This window comes from Halichoerus grypus, chromosome 9 (genome assembly GCF_964656455.1).
Source record: "Halichoerus grypus chromosome 9, mHalGry1.hap1.1, whole genome shotgun sequence".
NCBI lineage: Eukaryota > Metazoa > Chordata > Mammalia > Carnivora > Phocidae > Halichoerus > Halichoerus grypus.
The window spans coordinates 16717150-16737704 of NC_135720.1; the positions used below are offsets into that span (position 1 = coordinate 16717150).

Below are 20555 nucleotides of genomic sequence, written 5' to 3' on the forward strand. Positions count from 1 at the left end.
TTCTAGAGCTTATATTTTAGTAATATAAAAATAATTTATATTTATCATAAACAAATTCATAAATAGTGTGTTAGATAGTGAAGAGAGCCATGGGGAAAAAGCTTTATGGAGAAAAACAAAAGTGTATGTATGTGGGTTTAATTTTAATTATGGTAGTCAGGGAAAGCTTCACTGAGAGGTGACAAGTGGCCTAAAGGAGGTGGAGGAGAGCCATGAAAATATCTGGAGGAAGAGGGTTGTAACTGGAGTGGGCAGCCAGCCCAAAGGCCCAGAGGCAGAAGTGCGGCCAACAGTGTTCAAAGAATAGCAAAAGTCTAGTGTGGCTTCTAAGTAAGAGAGAAGACAGGTAGATACGGCAGCAGAGAGAGTATCATGTATGGCCTTGCAGACCATTATAAAAACGTTGGCTTTTGGTGAGATGTGAAGTAATTGGAAGCTGTAATTGTACAAAATGGTTTAAAAGTGACTGATCTGTTTGGTCAGATTTAGGGGAATAAACTGCATGAAAACCCTCAACAGAGGCCAAAAATCGTTTTATAAGTCTTCAAATTGAAAGATTATTGATAAACCAGTAGAGATTTGGGGCTGAAGCCTACTGTCTTTTAGCTTGTCGCACTAAGGACCTGTCACTGTTAGCAGAGCTTCTGTCCTAGGCACGATTAGCCAGGGAAGAAGTCCTTGTTAATCACCTTTCTGGGTAACAAACTGTACATTTAAGGCCTAAAGGTTTTGATTCAGGACGACGAAAAACACGGATTAGGAAATCCAGAGTAGTCGTCCCAAGAACGTGGGAGAAGCTGGCGCCGTGGTCGCTCTCGATGCTCCCCGAGGAGCAGAGAAGAAAGGGCTGCTCGAAGGTCCGCCCTGTTCTTGAGAAGGACACAAAAGGGACACAAAACCCTTTACAAAAGTCCTTTTGAGCGACGGGCTCCCGCGCTAGTCGCCCAGGAAGAACCAGGGTTTTCAAAAAAGGCCGCGTCGGAGGCAGGGTGGGTAGGCGCCGACCAGGCGGGCCGCGACGGGAGGGGCGTCGCCGAAGGGATGACGTAAAAGGCGTCGCGCCGAGAGTGACGCGTGGCGTAGATCACGACGGGCTGCGCCTGTCACACCCGCGGCTTGTTGCGGAGGAGGAGCGGGCGCCATGGCGGTTCTGCTGGAGACCACTTTGGGCGACGTCGTCATCGATCTGTACACTGAGGAGCGGCCGCGCGGTGAGACCCGGGCCCCGCTCACGTCTCGCCAGGGCCACGATGTCCTTTCCCTACTGTCCCTTCGCTGCCCGGTCCCCTTGACTGGGTTCGAGCTTCTAGGCTGCTGGTGCCCACGACTGGGCTGTTTTATTAGCGGGCCGTGGTTCGAAAAGTTTTTGTGAGAAGCAGCCTCTCTCCTGTATCTGGGGCTGGCCAGTCGGGTGGCGGGTGCTTGTGGCATTAAATGCCCATGGGGTGTGTGTGTGTGTGTGTGTGTGGTGCAGGCTGCATATACCATAGCCGTAGCTTTTGTGGCTTTACTGCGCTTTACTCGTGAGAGGAACACAACCTGTATTCCTTGGTGTGGAATCAGTAAGTCCTAATGGAAGCGGGAAGGATGTGTTTGGAGCAGTGAGTGTGAGCATCCCGCCTGGGTGGAGGAAGGGCTGTCCAGAGATGTGCACGGAGCCCTAGCAAACACTCACTTATCGTCTGCTGTGCAAGACTGCCAAGCTCTGGGATAGGCGTCTTGTCCTGGAGGGTCTAATTTTCCACTGGCAGAAATAGACGTGGGAGCCCCTTTAAGTGTTGTAGGTCTTACAACCCATTGTAAGTGGTGTAGTTGAAGAATGTGTAAGTTGCTATGGAAACCAGTGGAGGGAGTAATTCTTCCCGGTTGGGGGCGGGGAGAAGCGAAGAAAGCCAAGAAAGTAGACCACTTGAACTAGCTCTTTCAAAAGATGAGTGGGAATGAGGGTGGTTTTTTTTTTTTTTTTTTTTTTTTTGCTTGGAATTTTCTGGAAACAGCAAGTAGTTTGGCATGGCTTGAAGGAATGATACGTGACGTGGAATGGCAGACTACGAGTCTGGTCCTATAGGCTATATTGGTTAGATCGGATGTGAATAGTCTTGTGTGCTCTACTGATGGCTAGGGTCTTTGAAGGTTTTAAAAGCAGGATCGAGGCATGGCACATTTGTTTTAGGACGATAACAGGCAACAGTGTGGAGACTGTATCAGAATTGGGAGAAACTAGAGGCCACAGAGATTAGTTACAGTCAGGATCCTGTCCCCTTGAAATGCAGAGTCTATCAAAGAGGATGAAACAGTATGTACAATAAGGGTCTTTCTGCCCTATTACACTCTATCTCACACTGAGTTGTCCCCCCCCCCCACACTGCATGCTCAATCATACATCCATACCTTTCTCATACTGTTGCCTCTACTCCAATGATTCTCTCTACTGTTGTCCTTTTGGCAAACTTCCTGCTTATTATTCAAACCTTGGATCAAGCATGATTTCTTCTGTGAAGCTCTCCCTTGCCCCTAAGAGGAATTAGATCTGTTTCTTCTGCTCTGAGATCTTTTTAAACAGCATGTAACACATTTTGTTATATCATTTACCTGTTATCCTGGAATTGTTTGCAAAGGCTTAGTCGCCTTCTTGTCTATCCTAAGCACCTGGTGCAATGCCTGCCACTTTGCACACATTAAAGGCTCATTACAGTGACTAATGTATATATATATACATTATGTATAATGTATATGTACGTGTTTATTAGTTAGGATTCTCAGTGCAGATGATAGAAACTCAAACTGGCTTAAACAAAGAAAATAATTGATTGCCTCCTGTTACTGAGGTAAGCTTGGCTTTAAGGATGGTGGGATCCAGAAATTCAAAGGATGTTATAGGGAATTGTATTTTTCATCTCTTGGTTTTGCTTTCCTTTGAATTTGTTTGACACTCTCTTCATGTGGGACAGCACCTCGCAAATGAATGGGCCCCTTTCCCCAGGGTTGTGAAGAACTAAAGGGGAGGTAGGGTTATCCTAGCTAGTTAACACAGACAGAATAGACAAATAGCGATTCTGCAAAGATAGTTTGGAAGACTAAAAAGATAAGCCCACCCCATTTGTATGTATTTGTAAGCCTGTGATCGGATATTTACTTACATGTATAACTACTTATCGCTTTAGAGTAAATATATCCAGACTTAGTTTTCTTCCTCTTTCCCTCCCCTTCTCCCTTCCTTCTATTTTTTCCTTTTTTTACTTTTTATTATAGAAAACTTATATACAGAAGGAGAGTCATGAAAATGAACCCTCATGTGCCAATGACCAGTTAACGAACGGTTGTCAACACATAACCAATATCGTTTCATTTATACTGGATTTTTTGTAATAAATCCATTACATGGGACTTACTTAATCTGCAGTTACTTCAATTTGTATTTCTAAAAAGTGGTTAAAAAAATAACCACAAATCATTATCACATCTGAAAAAATTGGCAATAATTTTTTGGTATCATTCATATTTTCCTTTTGTCTCATAAGTGTTTTAAAAATATTTGGTAATTTAAGGATGCAAACAAGGTTCATTTATTATATTGGCTGATATAGCTCTTAAATATCTTTTAATCTATAGCTTCTCCCCCTTGCCTTATTTATTTATTTATTTTAAATTTTATTTATTTATTTGACAGAGAGAGACACAGCAAAAGAGGGAACACGAGCGGGGGAGTGGGAGAGGGAGAAGCAGGCTTCCTGCTGAGCAGGGAGCCTGATGCGTTGGGGGGCTCCATCCAAGGGCCCTGGGATCATGACCTGAGCTGAAGGCAGTAGCTTAATGACTGAGCCACCCGGAGCCCCTCCCCTTGCCTTTTTTTTAAAAAAAATTTTGTTTATTTGAATTTAGGTGACACATAATGTTACATTAGTTTCAGGTGCAAGATAGTGATTCACCTTCTCTATATGTTATGCTATGTTCACAACCCCCCGTGCCTATTTTTAAAGACTATTTTTTTAGAGCAGTTTAAGGCTCATAGCAAAACTGAGGGGAAGCTATATAGAGAGATTTCCCATAGACCCCTATCGCCACGTGTGTGCAGCCTCTCCCATTTTCAGTATCCCCCACCAGGGTCTACCTTTGTTGTACGTCTGTACCATTTGTACTATGTAACACTGTACACTTGTTATTACAGTGGTACATTTGATGAACCTACATCGACACGTCATAATCCGTAGTTTACATTGAGGTACACTCTTGGTGTTGTACATTCTATGGGTTTGGACAAATGTATAATACATATATCCACCATTACAGTATCATACAGGAAAATCATGCACATCATGCCCTAAAAATCTTCTGTGCTCTGCCTATTTATTTGCACCCCTCTCCTCAACTCCTGGCAACCAGTGATCTTTTACTGTATCCATAGATTTGTTTTTTCCAGAATGTTATATGGATGGAATCATACAGTAAGTAATCTTTACAGATTGGTTTCTTTCAATTTGTAATATGCATTTAAGGTTCCTCCATATCTTTTCATGGCTTGATAGCTCATTTCTTTTTAGTAGCAAATAATAATATTCCATTGTCTGGATGTATTTATTCAGTATTTATTCAGTACACATAGTATTTATTCAGTCACCTACTTAAGGACATCTTGGTTGTTTCCATATTTTGGCAATTGTGAACAAACCTGCTATAAACGTGTATGCAGGTTTTTGTGTGAACATACATTTTCATCTCCTTTGAGTAAATACCAAGAGGTGTGATTGCTAGATTTTATGGTAAGAATGTGTTCAGTTTTGTAAGAAACTGCCAAGGTCCATACGTTATATTGGTTGATATCTTTTAATCTACAGTTTCTTCCCCACCCCTAACCCCCATTTTTCCCTTAACGGTTTTTGTTTTGTTTTGTTTTGTTTTTGAGAGTTTACTTATTTATTTATTTGAGAGAAAGGAGAGAGTATGAGCGGGGGAGGAGCAGAGGGAGAGGGACAAGCGGACTCCGCATGGAGCCATCGCAGAGCTTGATCCCAGGACCCTGAGATCATGACCTGACTTGAAATAAAGAGTCTGAAGCTTAACTGACTGAGCCACCCAGGCGCCTCTACCTTAACAACTTTTTGAGAAGGAATCTGAGTCATTTGTTTTATAGAATTTCCCTCATTTTGAATTTGACTGATTTTATCCTTGTTGTATCTTTAAATATATTTTTATCTCTTCTATTTCTCATAAATTGCCACTTAGATCTAGAGCCTTGATAAGGTACCGGTTTAATGTTTTTGGCAAGAATATTTTCATATAAGGTAGTCTGCACTTCAGCTGCATCACATTCAGGAAGTACTTGATGTCTGGTTGGTTCTTCCTGCGAAGTTAAAATTGGTCGGTGGGTTCAGGTGTGTCCATCTGATGTATCTGTTATAGTGTCCCCATTAGCTTTTCATCTAAAGATTTTGGCAGCCATTGATCACTACCTAGATCCATTATTTTTGTTTTCTAGTTAAAGGACTACTCTTTTGTATTTAACAGTAATCCCAGAAATGTATTTTTCTAGGAAATGTTAAATAATGTATTTTTCTAGGAAAACAGTCAAAATCCTGATATTCAAGACCTTTGGCCCCATCTTACCCCTCCGGTCTATTTACCCTCTATTACTTTGTATTACCAGAGTGTTACAGAGCTTAGACTGGTCTTTTGGACCCTTCAAAAAACATTTATATTTGTACATCCAGACTTATTCATACTGTCTTCCCAGTTTGAAATGCTTACTCTCTACTCTTTGCCTGTCTAGTTCTTGTATTTTTTTTAAATTTTTTTTAAAAGATTTCATTTATTTATTTGACAGAGAGAGACACAGCGAGAAGGGAACACAGCAGGGGGAGTGGGAGAGGGAGAAGCAGGCTTCCCGCAGAGCAGGGAGCCCGATGCAGGTCTCGATCCCAGGACCCTGGGATCATGACCCGAGCCGAAGGCAGATGCTTAACGACTGAGCCACCCAGGCGCCCCTGTCTAGTTCTTTTAATGCCCACCTTCAGCCTCTATGAGGTCTTCTAATTTCCCTAGCCAGAAACAATCTTCCTTTTGAACTTTGTGGCTTTTTTAAAACCACTTTTTACCATTTTACTATATAAGTGGCACAGATGGTATTATTAGATATATCCGGTATTGTAATTATTTTGCTCGGGTGTAAGGACCCTGGACAGCCTCATAGGTCTTTCTGTCTGGTTTCTAGCTTAGTGTTCTGAGAGTTTGTTAGTGTACAACTAAACTATGAACTTGTTGAGGGGAGGGACTATGGTTTAATGGCATTTGTGATAGCAGTGCCAAGCACCTAGAAGATATTCCATAAATATTTACTGAATAAATGAGTGTATTTATATGAGAAAGCTGGTACATGATAAGTATATGGATTTTTGTGAAGAGCTATTTAGTCATTAAAGAAATTGGTCTCAGATATTTGATTTTATCTAATTTATATAATTTGTACCCATTTTCAGATACTCTGATAGATTCTTTTCCATCATAGTATCCTCCTTGGGTTTTTTTTCTCTTGCAAAACTAATCCATTAGTTAATGGTTGCCTATCCCAAATAAGTGTCAGTTTCCTGCATTAGCTCAGATGCCCAAGAAGTCCTAAGAAAAAGAGAATAAAAAGATAATTTAAAATATATTGCCTTTTTCTAGACTTACTGCCTTTTTTATGATTTAGGATATTTGACCATTGGGGGGTGTTTGTATGATAATTTAGAAATGAAATTATGCCAACTAAGCATTTACTTGCTTAAAAATGTTTTTGTGAACCACTGTGATAAATTTAGTATTTACTTTTCTTTCAGCCTGCTTGAATTTCCTGAAGTTGTGCAAAATAAAGTATTACAATTATTGTCTTATTCACAATGTACAGGTGAGTTGGTGGATATAAGTCATGTCCTTTATTATTGGAACCATCTAGCAAACTCTGTGAATTAACAAAGTATCCTGTTTATTATAGAGGGATTTTATCATACAAACTGGTGATCCTACAGGGACTGGCCGTGGAGGAGAGTCTGTTTTTGGGTGAGTTCTTTTATTTTTAAATGAGAAAAAATAGAATTGCCTCTTAACAGTGTTATCTAACATATTTCAATCTGCATTTTAAAATACAGTTCAAATATAGATTTTTTTTTTCAAGTTCCCTAAATGTCTATAGCAAATTAAAAAAAAGAGAATATTTTGAATCATAGTGGCATTTCTATAAAGAAATGGTAATCCTATTTGTTACTAGTACTTTGTATTTCATGTTGAGAGTACTTATATTTTATAACTTTATTGTATGTATTTTCAGTCAACTGTATGGTGATCAAGCAAGCTTTTTCGAGGCTGAAAAAGTACCAAGAATTAAGCACAAGAAGAAAGGCACTGTGTCCATGGTGAACAATGGCAGTGATCAACATGGATCTCAGGTTAGGAAATGAGTAAGAAGATGAGTTTTGTTTTATTTTTTAATTTTTATTTACTTTTTTTATAGAGAACATTTTTTTAAAGATTTTATTTATTTATTTGAGAGAGCGAGAGCATGAGCAGGGGGAGGGGGAGCCCAGTGCAAGGCTCAATCCCAGGACCCTGGGATCATGACATGAGCTGAGGGCAGATGCTTAACTTACTGTGCCACCCAGGCGCCCCAAGATGAGTTTTGTTTTAAAATGAAGGACTGGAAAGAGCCACAAGTTAATCGCTTTAAGCTATCCAATAAGAAGAGAATTTCAAAGATAATTGTTAGAAGAAAAATATTATACTATATTTTTTTCTATATAAAAAAATTATTTTGGGGGGCACCTGGCTGGCTCAGTCAGTAGAGCATGTGACTCCTCAGCGTTGTGAGTTTGAGCCCCATGTTGGGTATAGAGGTTACTTAAAAATAAAATATTAAAAAAAAAATTACTTTGTTCTTTTAAAAAATTTATTTATTTATATTTTTTTTATTAGAGAGAGAGAGAAGGGGGGTCAGAGGGAGAGATAGAATCTTAAGCAGGCTCCACCCCAGCACGAGCCTGACACAGGGCTCGATCTCACAACCTTGAGATCATGACCTGAGCTGAAATCAAGAGTCAGATGCTTAACCACTTGAGCCACCCAGGCGCCCGTACTTTTTTCTTTTAAAGGCATGTCCAGTGTGAGGAGTTCAGAAGATACAAAAACGTATAACATTATCCACAATCCTACTATCCATGGATCATCACTGTTCACATTGTGGTCTGTTTCCTTTTGGTATTTATTACTTCAAAACAGATCATGTTGAGAACCTTTCATTCATTGTCTGATCCTCACAACAACCCATTTTGGGGTAGATGCTTTTTTTCCCCTCACAATTCACATGTTAAGAAACTGAGCTTTGGTTTGCCCAAGTATTTTAAACAATGGGAAGCATCTGTATGTGTATTGATATTTTATGTATAAGCTTGTACTTTTTAATTAGTACTAGTAACAAGTGGGTAAGAATCCGTGCAGTGAATGTAGAGTATTGTGTTTGTATATTTTTGTCAGTCTGTAACTGATTTCAGTTTGAATTATAGATATATATTTATATTTTTCTGTGTCTTTCTATTCAGTTTCTTATTACTACAGGAGATAATCTAGATTATCTTGATGGTGTTCATACAGTGTTTGGTGAGGTGACAGAAGGCATGGACATAATTAAGAAAATTAATGAGACCTTTGTTGACAAGGACTTTGTACCATATCAAGATATCAGGTGTGGTTGCTATCTCAATGTACTAGAATGTTTTAATATTGTGATGTTTGTGGAGATGGCAAGCATAGAACTGGTTTTTGGATAATTCCAAAATGTGAATTAATACGAGACTATACGAATCCATAAAGTAAAAAAGACCTTTTGTATTTTTATACTTCTTTTTTTTTTTTTTTTTAAGATTTTATTTATTTATTTGACAGAGAGAGAATGAGAGAGAAAGCACATGAGAGGGGGAGGGTCAGAGGGAGAAGCAGACTCCCTGCCGAGCAGGGAGCCCGATGCGGGACTCGATCCAGGGACTCCAGGATCATGACCTGAGCCGAAGGCAGTCGCTTAACCAACTGAGCCACTCAGGCGCCCCTCCTTTTTTTTTTTTTAAAGATTTTATTTATTTATTTGAGAGAGAGAGAGAGAATGAGAGAGAGAACACGAGAGGGGGGAGGGTCAGAGGGAGAAGCAGACTCCCTGCTGAGCAGGGAGCCCGATGTGGGACTCAATCCTGGGACTCCAGGATCATGACCTGAGCTGAGGGCAGTCGCTTAACCAACTGAGCCACCCAGGCGCCCTTGTATTTTTATACTTCTACTAATTATTTATAATTGCTTATGTTGGGAGGAATTATTAATCCTTAATTTAGGTTTAGTTTTTTTTTTTTTTTTAAGATATTTATTTATTTATTTAAAAGAGAGAAAGACAGCGAGAGAGGGAACACAAGCAGGGGGAGTGGGAGAGGGAGAAGCAGGCTTCCCGCTGAGCAGGGAGCCCGATGCGGGGCTTGATTCCAGGCCCCTGGGATCATGACCTGAGCCGAAGGCAGACGCCCAATGACTGAGCCACCCAGGCGCCCCTCCTTAATTTAGTTTTAAAAAATGTATATTATTGAGAAATATGGCAAAAGTACTAAGATTTAGACATATTAATATTAGATATATTATCTTAGAGTAACGCAGAGTAGTAAATCTAATATCAAACAATGAAAAACAGTAACACTGATTATGAAAGTATACTCTCGTAATGTATACTTGTGCATTAAAATTTAAGTGCCTATGATTTTTGGGCGTTAGAGATACTTAAGACATTTGTTATAATCTTTATAAAAAGTAAAACATGAATTCTGAAATAATGTAAATGAAACCTTTGACTTGGATTTATTTTGTAAGGATAAATCATACAGTGATTTTAGATGATCCGTTTGATGACCCTCCTGATTTATTAATTCCTGATCGATCACCAGAACCTACAAGGGAACAGCTAGATGTAAGTAGAGTCCTCTTGTAATTGAGTGTACATGCATATTAATGCTTTGCATAGATTTTGCTTTTTAGTTTATTAAAACTTATTTCTTCAGAATGACTATCTTGCTTGATCAATTCTACTAGGACAAGTTTAGCCTTCTTTTTCTCTTCCATAGAGATACTAATTTTTCTAGCTATCTTTTGATTTCCCTAATTTCCTTTCTTCAATTTCTGTTCCACTAGAAGAGCCTTAGCTCTGGAAGCTTATGTGAATACCTTGCGAAAATGTTTTTCTTGTCTCCTAACTCTAGGAGTGTAGCTTTAAGGCTAAGGTAAACTATCATCTTGTAAGGGAGTTTTCAACTGGGAACACTCTGGAGCCATGCTAGAACCCAGAAATTTTTGTGAAATAATGTAGACTTTTCCTTCATATTTTTTAAGATATAAGTTTCTGTTTATGAGGCTTTCTCAAAGCTGAATTGATCTTCATAGTTGGGATTTGGTGCTTAATTTTTAAGGTCATTTATTTTCTGCATTCAGCACTGAGTTGGATACCAGATAGTTTCTTTATGTTTATCTTGATTTAATAATAAATTAGAAGCTTAGTCTGGCTCATATTATCAAATTAATTTAAATCAATTTTCAGAGGCTTATAAGTTTCAGTCTATTCTAACGCATTTGATGGAACCAAGGACAAAGCATCACATCTCCCGTATTTCTCAGATTTTTCAATTCTTTCACTATATGTTTAAGTAACTTCTGCCTTACAGAGTGGTCGAATAGGAGCAGATGAAGAAATTGATGATTTCAAAGGAAGATCAGCTGAAGAAGTAGAAGAAATAAAGGCAGAAAAAGAGGCCAAAACTCAGGCTATTCTATTAGAAATGGTAAGATGATTATCTTTGTTCAGATAGTTGTTCTGCAATTTATTTAATATACAATTCATTGTGAGTTTATTTTTTGGTTCTTTGTTTTTCTTTTTTTTTTTTAGGTTGGGAGAGGGCGGGACGCGGGGGGGCGAGGGAGAGAGAGAATCTCAAGCAGGTTCCACACCCAGCACAGAGCCCAATGTGGGGCTCAGTTCCACAACCCTGACATAATAACCTGAGCTGAAATTAAGAGTTGGATGCTCATCCAGCTGAGCCACTCAGGCACCCCTATTTTTGGCTCTTTGATAGTCAAAGTATTAAAAATTTAGCTAAGAGTTCTTTTCTGGATTAAATTTTATATGACATAATACATGAAAGTAAACAAATTTGGTTCCAAAATCAATATAGTACCAAGTGCCTTTTTAAAAAATGAGCAATGGATATACAATTTACAAATATTCATTGAATTTCAATTGTTTATGTTCATTCCATTTTTGAAGACTGTTTATTGGATCGAATTTTATTTGTATTAAAGAACAATTCTTTGGGGGCGCCTGGGTGGCTCAGTCGGTTAAGCGGCTGCCTTCGGCTCAGGTCATGATCCTCGAGTCCTGGGATCGAGCCCCACGTCCGGCTCCCTGCTCAGCAGAGAGCGTGCTTCTCCCTCTCCCTCTACCTGCCACTCTGCCTACTTGTGCTCTCTGTTTCTCTGTCAAATAAATAAAATCTTTAAAAAAACAAAAACAAAACAAAACAATTCTTTGTTGAAAAGAATTGTTGTAAAGTGTTGAGGTTAAGTAGTTACAGGATACAAAGAACCTGGGTAGAAATTGAGTACTGTAAAACATACTTGTTTGTATTACAGTATGAAGTCATTTGGGGAACAGTTCTTTAGTACTGATTAATTGACCTACTAGACATTTTTTCCATTTGTTAATTTTTTGTGGAATAGGCATATCTGTCCCATAGTAGATCATCAATAAATATTTGAATGGATAATTCAGTTTTTATTATTATCATTATTTTATATAGTAGAGTTTTCAAATTCTTCATCTGTTTCAAAATTCATATTCACATCACCAGTCTGGAGGAACAAATATTAAAGACTATAATTCAAGAAAACTTTACTGAATTAAAAAAAATTTGAAAATCTACACTGTGTAGCTGAGACTATTGGCCCAGAACAACCAACAGCATGACAAATTCTAAGAAAGTTACTGAACTTAAAAGAAAAATTTTTTTCTCTTTTAAGATTTATTTATTTATTTTAGAGAGAATGCAGTGGGGAGGGGCCGAGGGAGAGGGAGAGAGTGTAAAGCAGACTCCACCCTGAGTGGGGAGTCTGATACGGGGCTCAGTTTCACAACCCTGAGATCATGACCTGAGCAGAAACCAAGAGTCGAACGCTTAACCGACTGTTCCACCCAGGCACCCCAAAAGAAGAATCTTTTGAGCAACTGGGCAACAAAAATGACTTATAAGGGAAAGAATATTAGATTATCATCAGAGGTTTTTTGTTTGTTTTTGTTTTTAAAGATTTTATTTATTTGAGAGAGAGAGAGAGAGCACAAGCAGGGGGAGCGGCAGGCAGAGGGAGAAGCAGACTCCCTGCTGAGCAAGGAGCCTGATGCAGGGCTCGATCCCAGGACCCTGAGATCGTGACCTGAGCTGAAGGCAGACGCCCAACCTACTGAGCCACTCAGGTGTCCCTATCATCAGAGTTTTTAATAGCAAAAGTGTAGTTATGCCAGAAAGATGTTGGATTAACATAACAAAACTTTTTATTTTCAGATAATTTCCAAATTTATGAGAAAGTTACAAAAAATAGTATAGAGAACTTCTCTATACCTTTTATTCCGATTCACCAATTTTTTTTTTTTTTTTAAGAGAGGGAGAGAGGCAGGGAGGTACAGAGAGAGAGGGAGAGAGAGAATCTTAAGCAGGTCCATGCCCAGTGCCAAGCCCAGTGCGGAGCTCAATCTCATGACGCTGAGACCAAGACCTGAGCCAAAATCAAGACTCAGATGCTTAACCGACTAAGCCACCCAGGCACCCCCAAATTCACCAGTTTTTAACATTTTTGACAATTCTGCTGATTATTTGTTCTGTCTCTCTCTCTGATTATACATGCACATACACATGCTATTTTTCCTGGACCAGTAGAAAGTAAGACCTAAACATCATACCTTTTTACCTCTTACATCAGTGTGTATTTCCAAAGATCAACAATATTATCATACATATTCACAGTACAGTTATCAAAATCAGGATATTTAAAATTGATAGAAATTACAGCCCATATTTCAATTTTGTCAGTTATTTCAGTAATATGTTTTATAGCTTTTCCCATTCAGTCTAGAATCAAGCTCATAATCATCTGTTGCATTTTTTATTTTTATTTTTTTAAATTTTTAAAAAAGATTTTTATTTATTTATTTGACAGAGAGAGTGCACAAGTAGCAGAGTAGCAGGGAGAGGGAGAGGGAGAAGCAGGCTCTCCGCTGAGCAGGGAGCCTGATGCTGGGCTCGATCCCAGGATCCCAGGTTCATGACCTGAGCCAAAGGCAGACGCTTAACCAACTGAGCCACCAGGCATCTGTTGCATTTAGTTATCATATTTCTTCTAACCTCTAGGGGAATTCCTTAACCTGTCTTTATTTTTCGTGCTATTAACATTTTAGAGGAGTATAGGTCATCTGTTTTATAGAATATTCTTCAATTTAGGTTTATCTACTGTTGCCTTGAGATTAGATTCAGATTACGCACACAGCCAGAATACTACACAAGTGACCTTCTCAGATGTTGTATTTGCAGGTATACAATAGCTATATGCCTTTCACTGGGAAGTGTTCGTTTTGATTACTTGAGCAAGGTAGTCCACTGCCTAGTGTCTCCATTGCACACTTTCTGTTTTCCCCTTGCGACTAGTAGCAGTCTGTAGCATTTGAGACCTTTTAAATATCTTGTTCCTTATCAAATTGTCCCTGTGGATTTCTTAGCTGTTCATGATTCTTAACCTGAACCAGTGTTGACTCTGATGGGTGCAAAATGGTGATTTTCTAACTCCCCTACTCCTTCCATATTGCCGGCCTGCCTTCTACTGTAAGGAACGGCCCTCCTTTCTTATCTTTTTATTATATGTTCATTTTTAGTATGGACTCATGGATTCCTTTTTTGGCTTTGATTTTAATAAATAGGCTTTATTTTTTAGAGCTGTTTTAGGTTTATTTATTTATTTTTGTATTTAAAAGATTTTATTTATTTGAGAGAGAGAGAGAGCACATGAGCAGGGGAAGGGGCAGAAGAGAGAGGGAGAAGCAGACTCCCTGCTGAGTAGGGAGCCAGATGTGGGGCTCATGATCTGAGCCGAAAGCAGACGCTTAACTGACTGAGCAACCCAGGCACCCCACTGTTTTAAGTTTATAAAAAAAATTGAACAGAAAGTACAGAGAATTCCTGTGTACTCCCCTCCACGTCCCCAACAGTTTTTCTTATTAACATCTTGCATTTGTGTGGTACAATTGGTGAGTCAATATTGATAATATTATTAAGTAAAGTCCATAATTTACATTAGGTTTTACTCTTTGTGTTGTACATTCTGTGGGTTTTGAGAAATGTATAATGATATATATCTACCGTTATAGTATCATAGAGAATAGTTTCACTGCCCTAAAAATCCCCGCATATTTATCCCTCCCTGCCCCCAACCCCTGGCAACCACTGATCTTTTTTATTGCCTGCATACTTATGCGTTTTCCAGAATGTCATATTGTTGGAATCATACAGTATATATCCTTTTAAGATTGACTTCTTCCACTTGGCCATATGCATTTACGTTTCCTCCATGTCTTTTTGTGGCTTGATAGCTTATTTCTTTTGATCAAAAAATTTATTCCATTGTTTGGCCATACCATGGTTTGTTTATCCATTCACCTATTAAAAAATGTCTTGATTGCTTCCAAGTTTTGGCAAGTATGACTAAAACTGCTATAAAACTATAACTAAATATAAAACTGCAGTTACTAGAATTTATGGTAAGATTATGTTTATCTTTGTAAGAAACTGCCAAGCTGTCTTCCAAACTGGCTGTCCATTTTGCATTCCCACTAGTAATGATTGAGAGTTCCTGGGATGCCTGGGTGGCTCAGTCGGTTAAGCTCAGGTCATGATCCCAGGGTCCTGGGATCAAGTCTTGCATCTGGCTTCTTGCTCAGCGGGGAGCCTGCTTCTTCTTCTGCCTGCCATTCCCCCTGCTTTTCACGCGTGCTTTCTTTCTCTCTCTCTGACAAATAAATAAAACAAATAAATAAAATCTTTAAAAAAAATTGAAAGTTCCTGTTGCTCAACATCCTTGTCAGCATTTGGTATTGTGAGTGTTTTGGATTTTAGCCATTCTAATAGGTGATCCTGTGTTGTTTTGATTCTCAATATTAACAGGTTTCACTTTTTTTTTTTTTTAAGTTTTATTTATGTAAGTAATCTCAGGGCTTGAACTCACTACCCTGAGATCAAGAGTCACACACTCCTCCTACTGAGCCAGCCGGGTGCCCCTGTTTTTTTGCTTTTGTTTTTTTTTTTTGAAGTAGGCTCTATGACCAACCATGAGGCTTGAACTCAAAACCCTGAGATCAAGAGTCACATGCTCTACCAGCTGAGCCAGTCAGGTGCCCCTCTATCTTCTATTTTTTATTTTTTAATTATTATTATTTTTAATGTGGGGCTTGAGCTCATGACCCTGGGATCAGGACCTGAGCTGAGATCAAGAGTTGGACACTTAACTGACTGAGCCACGCAGGTGCTTTTTTAAAGATTTTATTTATTTATTTGACAGAGAGACAGCGAGAGAGGGAACACAAGCAGGGGGGGAGTGGGAGAGGGAGAAGCAGGCCCCCCGTGGAGCAGAGAGCCCGATGCGGGGCTCGATCCCAGGACCCTGGGATCACGACCCGAGCTAAAGGCAGACGCTTAACAACCGAGCCACCCAGGCGCACCTCCTATCTTCTGTTTTTAAAAATCATAAAACTGAAAGCAAACCAAACGAAAAAAACCATTAGTTCCTTTTACTTTGTGTCTAATACAATGATAATTCAACTAGTATTTTGCAGTGTTAGTTTTGAACTTCATAGTTATGAATATTTAAATTTCCTTGTAGTATTTTATTATTTATTGTTTTTAATTTTTTAAAAGATGTTATTTTTATTTTTTTTTTAAGACTTTATTTATTTGTGAGAGAGAGAGTCAGCAAGCACAAGCAGGGGGAGCAGCAGGCTGAGGGAGAAGGAGGCTCCCTGCTGAGCAAGGAGACTGATATGGGACTCGATCCCAGGACCCTGGGATCATGACCTGAGCTGAAGGCAGACACTTAACTGACTGAGCCATGCAGGCGTCCCTAAGATTTTATTTTTAAGTAATCTCTACACTCAGTGTAGGGCTCAAACTTAGAACTCCAAGATCAAGAGTCACATGTCCCACTGACTGAGCCAGTCAGGTGCCCCCCCATAGTATTTTAAAGTTACTTTTGACTAAGTAGTATAGCAAGTTCTTTTTTAACTCATTAACCTTTTTTTTTCTTCTGTGCTTCCTTTAGATGTGGTATTATAGGTGCTTTTCAGAATTTTTTACTGATTTGCTCTTCCCCTTACATACTGTGATATTGTTTATTGGACATAGATTATTGTCTTTTTTAAAAAAAATTTTTTTTAAAGTAAGCTTTACGCCCAACATGGGACTTGAACTCATGACCCTGAGATCAAGGGTTGCATGTTCTACTGACTGAGCCATGCAGGCACCCCGGATTATTGTCTTTTGATGGGCTTCAGAAACACTGAGCAGATCTTACTGGCTCTGTTGCTTATTACTGTTTCTGATTAAAAAAGAAGTTTTTTTAAGTGTGTTTATCCAAGAGGAGACAGTTTACATGATAATGTTATCAGAAATTATCTCTGAGAGTTTTTGAATATATGTATAAAGGAATATTGTTTTCCTATCTAAAGGTCCATGGGAAATACAGTTTTCCCACAGTGAAACCAATTCCATCATCATGGTTTTCTCCCAGAGTCACCCTCACTGGTTCTTCATTAGGAAGTGGGATTCCCTGCTCAGTGCAGTAGTTGTCTGTGAAGTTGACTTCAGTTGGGCCAAAGTAGAAGATGATAGGATAAGAGTAAAAAGCTAGAAACACTGTCCAGGAATTGTTGCTGTTTCATATTGAACAACAGTGTGGAAAGAATGGGGCATTACTAATGCAGAAGCCTAGAGTCGGGATGATAATATTTTTCAAAAGTTTGTTAAAAACAAGCAAAACTAAAACTATTTCTGGGGATACATACATACGTGGGAAAACTGAAGATATAGGGGAATGGCCAAAAAGGAAAACCAAAAAGCAGGACGTTTGGTATTCTGGTGAGAAGGGCAGAGTCATGGGATCGGGGGACATTTTAGTTCTTTAGCTAGTTGTTGGCATCATGGGTGTTTTTTATTTTCATGCTTCGTAACTTAGATGTACTTTATATAAATTCTTTTTAAAATATATCAAATACTTGAAAAAAGAAAAACAGGAGATAAAATTGGGACTTTGAAGCCAGATAGATCTGTGTTCAAATCCCAACTGTTGCTTACTACTGTGTGGCCTTCAGTTATTTCTTTAACGTTTTTGAATTTTACTTTATTCATTTTTAAAATGGAAACCACACGGTTGTTTTAAGAATTAGTTAGTAGTTGAGTGCCTGGGTGGCTCAGTTGTTAAGCGTCTGCCTTCGGCTCAGGTGATGATCCCAGGGTCCTGGGATGGAGCCCCACATCGGGCTCCCTGCTCAGCGGGGAGTCTGCTTCTCCCTCTGCCTCTGCCTGCCGCTCTGCCTACTTGTGCTCTCTCTATCTCTCTGTCTAATAAATAAAATCTTTAAAAAAAAAAAGAATTAGTAGTGTATATGAAGTGCCAAGCATGGTGTTCATACAAAGTCAGAGGTAGACAAGTATTAGCTATTAATATTACTACCAGGAACATTGTAATTTCTTTTTTTTTTTTTTAAAGATTTTATTTATTTATTTGACAGAGAGAGACACAGCGAGAGAGGGAACACAGCAGGGGGAGTGGGGGAGGGAGAAGCAGGCTTCCCGCGGAGCAGGGAGCCCGATGGAGGGCTCGATCCCAGGATCCTGGGATCATGACCTGAGCCGAAGGCAGACGCTTAACGACTGAGGCAGGTGCCCCAGGAACATTGTAATTTCAAATTTTGAAATCTTACTTAGATTTCTTTTCCTAAGCCTGTAGATTCCTAATGTAAATTTAGTTGTTTAGAGAAATCAGCATTTTGGGCTAGATAAGAGTATTTGGAATAGAAACAACAAAGGAATTGATTTAAATTTTTGTTTACTTATAATTTAGGTGGGAGACCTACCTGATGCAGATATTAAGCCTCCAGAAAATGTGCTGTTTGTGTGTAAATTGAATCCAGTGACCACTGATGAAGATCTGGAAATAATATTCTCAAGATTTGGGCCAATAAGAAGGTAATCTCTAGAATTAGTGAAAGATTTTAGAAAAACTAGGTATTGGTGGTTTTCTAATGACATTTTTTTGATTAATCTGTGAACTCTGGAATTTTGTAGTGGTGAATTTTACAGATGAGTCTTTTGTGCAGTAGGGAAGAAAACTAAGTATATGTGTGTGTATGTGTGCATACAAATATATATATACATAATTGAATGTTTGTCCCACTTCCAGCACACACATTTTTGCTTTAAAACAAGAAGTAAATGGAACAGGCCCCTCATTTCATGTTTTTAAAATGAGACTTATAGGGCACCTGGGTGGCTCAGTCGGTTAAGCGTCTGCCTTCAGCTCAGGTCATGATCCCGGGGTCCTGGGATGGAGGGAGCCCCACGTCAGGCTCTCTGCTTAGTGGGAACCTGCTTCTCCCTCTCCCTACCGCTCCCCCTGCTTGTACTCTCTCTCTCTGTCAAATAAATAAAATGTAAAAAAATAAAAAATAAAATGAGACTTATGAAATGGACAAGCTGCATGGTTTCAACTCCCATCTTACTGGTCCTTTTACTTACTTGTCAAGATGGATTCGTTCTATATAACAGCTATACTTACGGTGTAAAATTTGAGCTTGGTTTATATTAAAATTCAAAACCTACAAAGCATAAACTTATTAAATGTGTATATATGTATGAATGTACATACATTATTTTACAGTAACATTAGATATTCTGTAATTCCTCTACATTTGGACCAGAAGTGAATTATGACTTAAAAGGATTTTTTAGCAGTAGTTTACTTTTGGCACAGGGAAGTAAATAGTTTTATCTTACACTTTCTTCAGTGCATTAGAAATTTAGGACTATAGGGGCGCCTGGGTGGCTCAGTCATTAAGCGTCTGCCTTCAGCTCAGGTCATGATCTCAGGGTCCTGGGATCGAGACCCGCATCGGGCTCCCTGCTTGGCGGGAAGCCTGCTTCTCCCTTTCCCACTCCCACTCCCCCTGCTTGTAGTTCCTCTCTTGCTGTGTCTCTCTCTGTGAAATAAATAAAAAAATCTTAAAAAAAAAAAGAAATTTAGGACTGTAGGCCAAGATTGGGCATTTAGAGTAGAATTGAGATAATTTTGTTACTACACTGGTGAACTACTTTTTTTTAATTGTTATTGAAGAAATTTGGAGGAGTATAGTTCCACGAGTTTAACTTTGATTTTTTTTATAAGAGGTTTTTTGTTTTTTTTTTAAAAGATTTTATTTATTTGTCAGAGAGAGAGCATAAGCAGGGGGAGTGGCAGGCAGAGGGAGAAGCAGGCTCCCCTCTGAGCAAGGAGCTGGATGTGGGACTCGATCCCAGGATCTTGAGATCATGACCTGAGCCGAAGGCAGACGCTTAACACTTAACCGACTGTGCCACCCAGGCGCCCCATAAGAGGTTTTTTTTTTTAAGATTATTTATTTATTTATGAGAGAGAGAATGAGACAGAGACAGAGGGAGAAGCAGACTCCCTGCTGAGCAGGGAGCCCAACTCAGGATGTGATCCCAGGACTCTGGGATCATGACCTGAGCCAAAGGCAGATGCTTAAGTGACTGAGCACCCAGGTGCCCCTTAACTTTGACTTTTAATAACTGGCTTATTTTGTTCTTCACTTTTGAAGAGTAAGAGTGAATGCTTTTTCTTTAAAGTCACTTTTTCCAAACTTTCTTTCAGTTGTGAAGTTATTCGGGATTGGAAGACAGGAGAATCCCTCTGTTATGCTTTTATTGAATTTGAAAAGGTAGGTCATAGTATACATATTTTAAGTTTATATTTATTTTGTTCTTATATAGTGTTAAAATGTGAAAAATTATAGAACTTTCTAGTCTCTGAAATTAGAAAATTAGTTTACCCTTTCTCTAGGCACTCAAGAAAAATAATTTTATTATATTCAAATAGAGGGTAAATTCAACATCTGTTGTTGTTAATATATGTACCTTTACTTTAGGGTCAGGTGCAGTCTGAGTTTATGTATCTTTAAAACTTTAAAGTTTTAGGTGAAATCCTTCACATTGTATAGATGATTTTTCAGCATTGTTTATGTAGATCTGTAATTGAGTAATAGAGAACTGGACTGGGTGTAGAGTTCTAGATATTAACCTGAGCTCTGTCATTGACCACCTATTGTATGATATTTGTCAGTTTGTTTAGAACTCTTATTTCTAGGCATTAGCCTCTTTATAAATACAACTTGAATATTGGATTAGATAGTATCTTCTAGATCT

General features: G+C 38.8%; 1 protein-coding gene across 1 annotated transcript in view; it reads left to right on the forward strand.

Annotated features, from left to right (window-relative positions):
* The first annotated feature begins 1082 nt into the window (after positions 1-1082).
* Positions 1083-20555, forward strand: part of PPIL4 (peptidylprolyl isomerase like 4) — a 39050-nt gene continuing 19577 nt past the window's right edge. Inside the window, exons 1-9 of the mRNA XM_036075041.2 lie at positions 1083-1211; positions 6813-6880; positions 6968-7032; positions 7301-7418; positions 8565-8707; positions 9868-9964; positions 10713-10829; positions 18199-18323; positions 20005-20071. Of these exons, the coding sequence (XP_035930934.1) occupies positions 1142-1211; positions 6813-6880; positions 6968-7032; positions 7301-7418; positions 8565-8707; positions 9868-9964; positions 10713-10829; positions 18199-18323; positions 20005-20071 (870 nt within the window). The 5' untranslated portion in view covers positions 1083-1141. The remainder of the gene's footprint in view (positions 1212-6812; positions 6881-6967; positions 7033-7300; positions 7419-8564; positions 8708-9867; positions 9965-10712; positions 10830-18198; positions 18324-20004; positions 20072-20555) is intronic.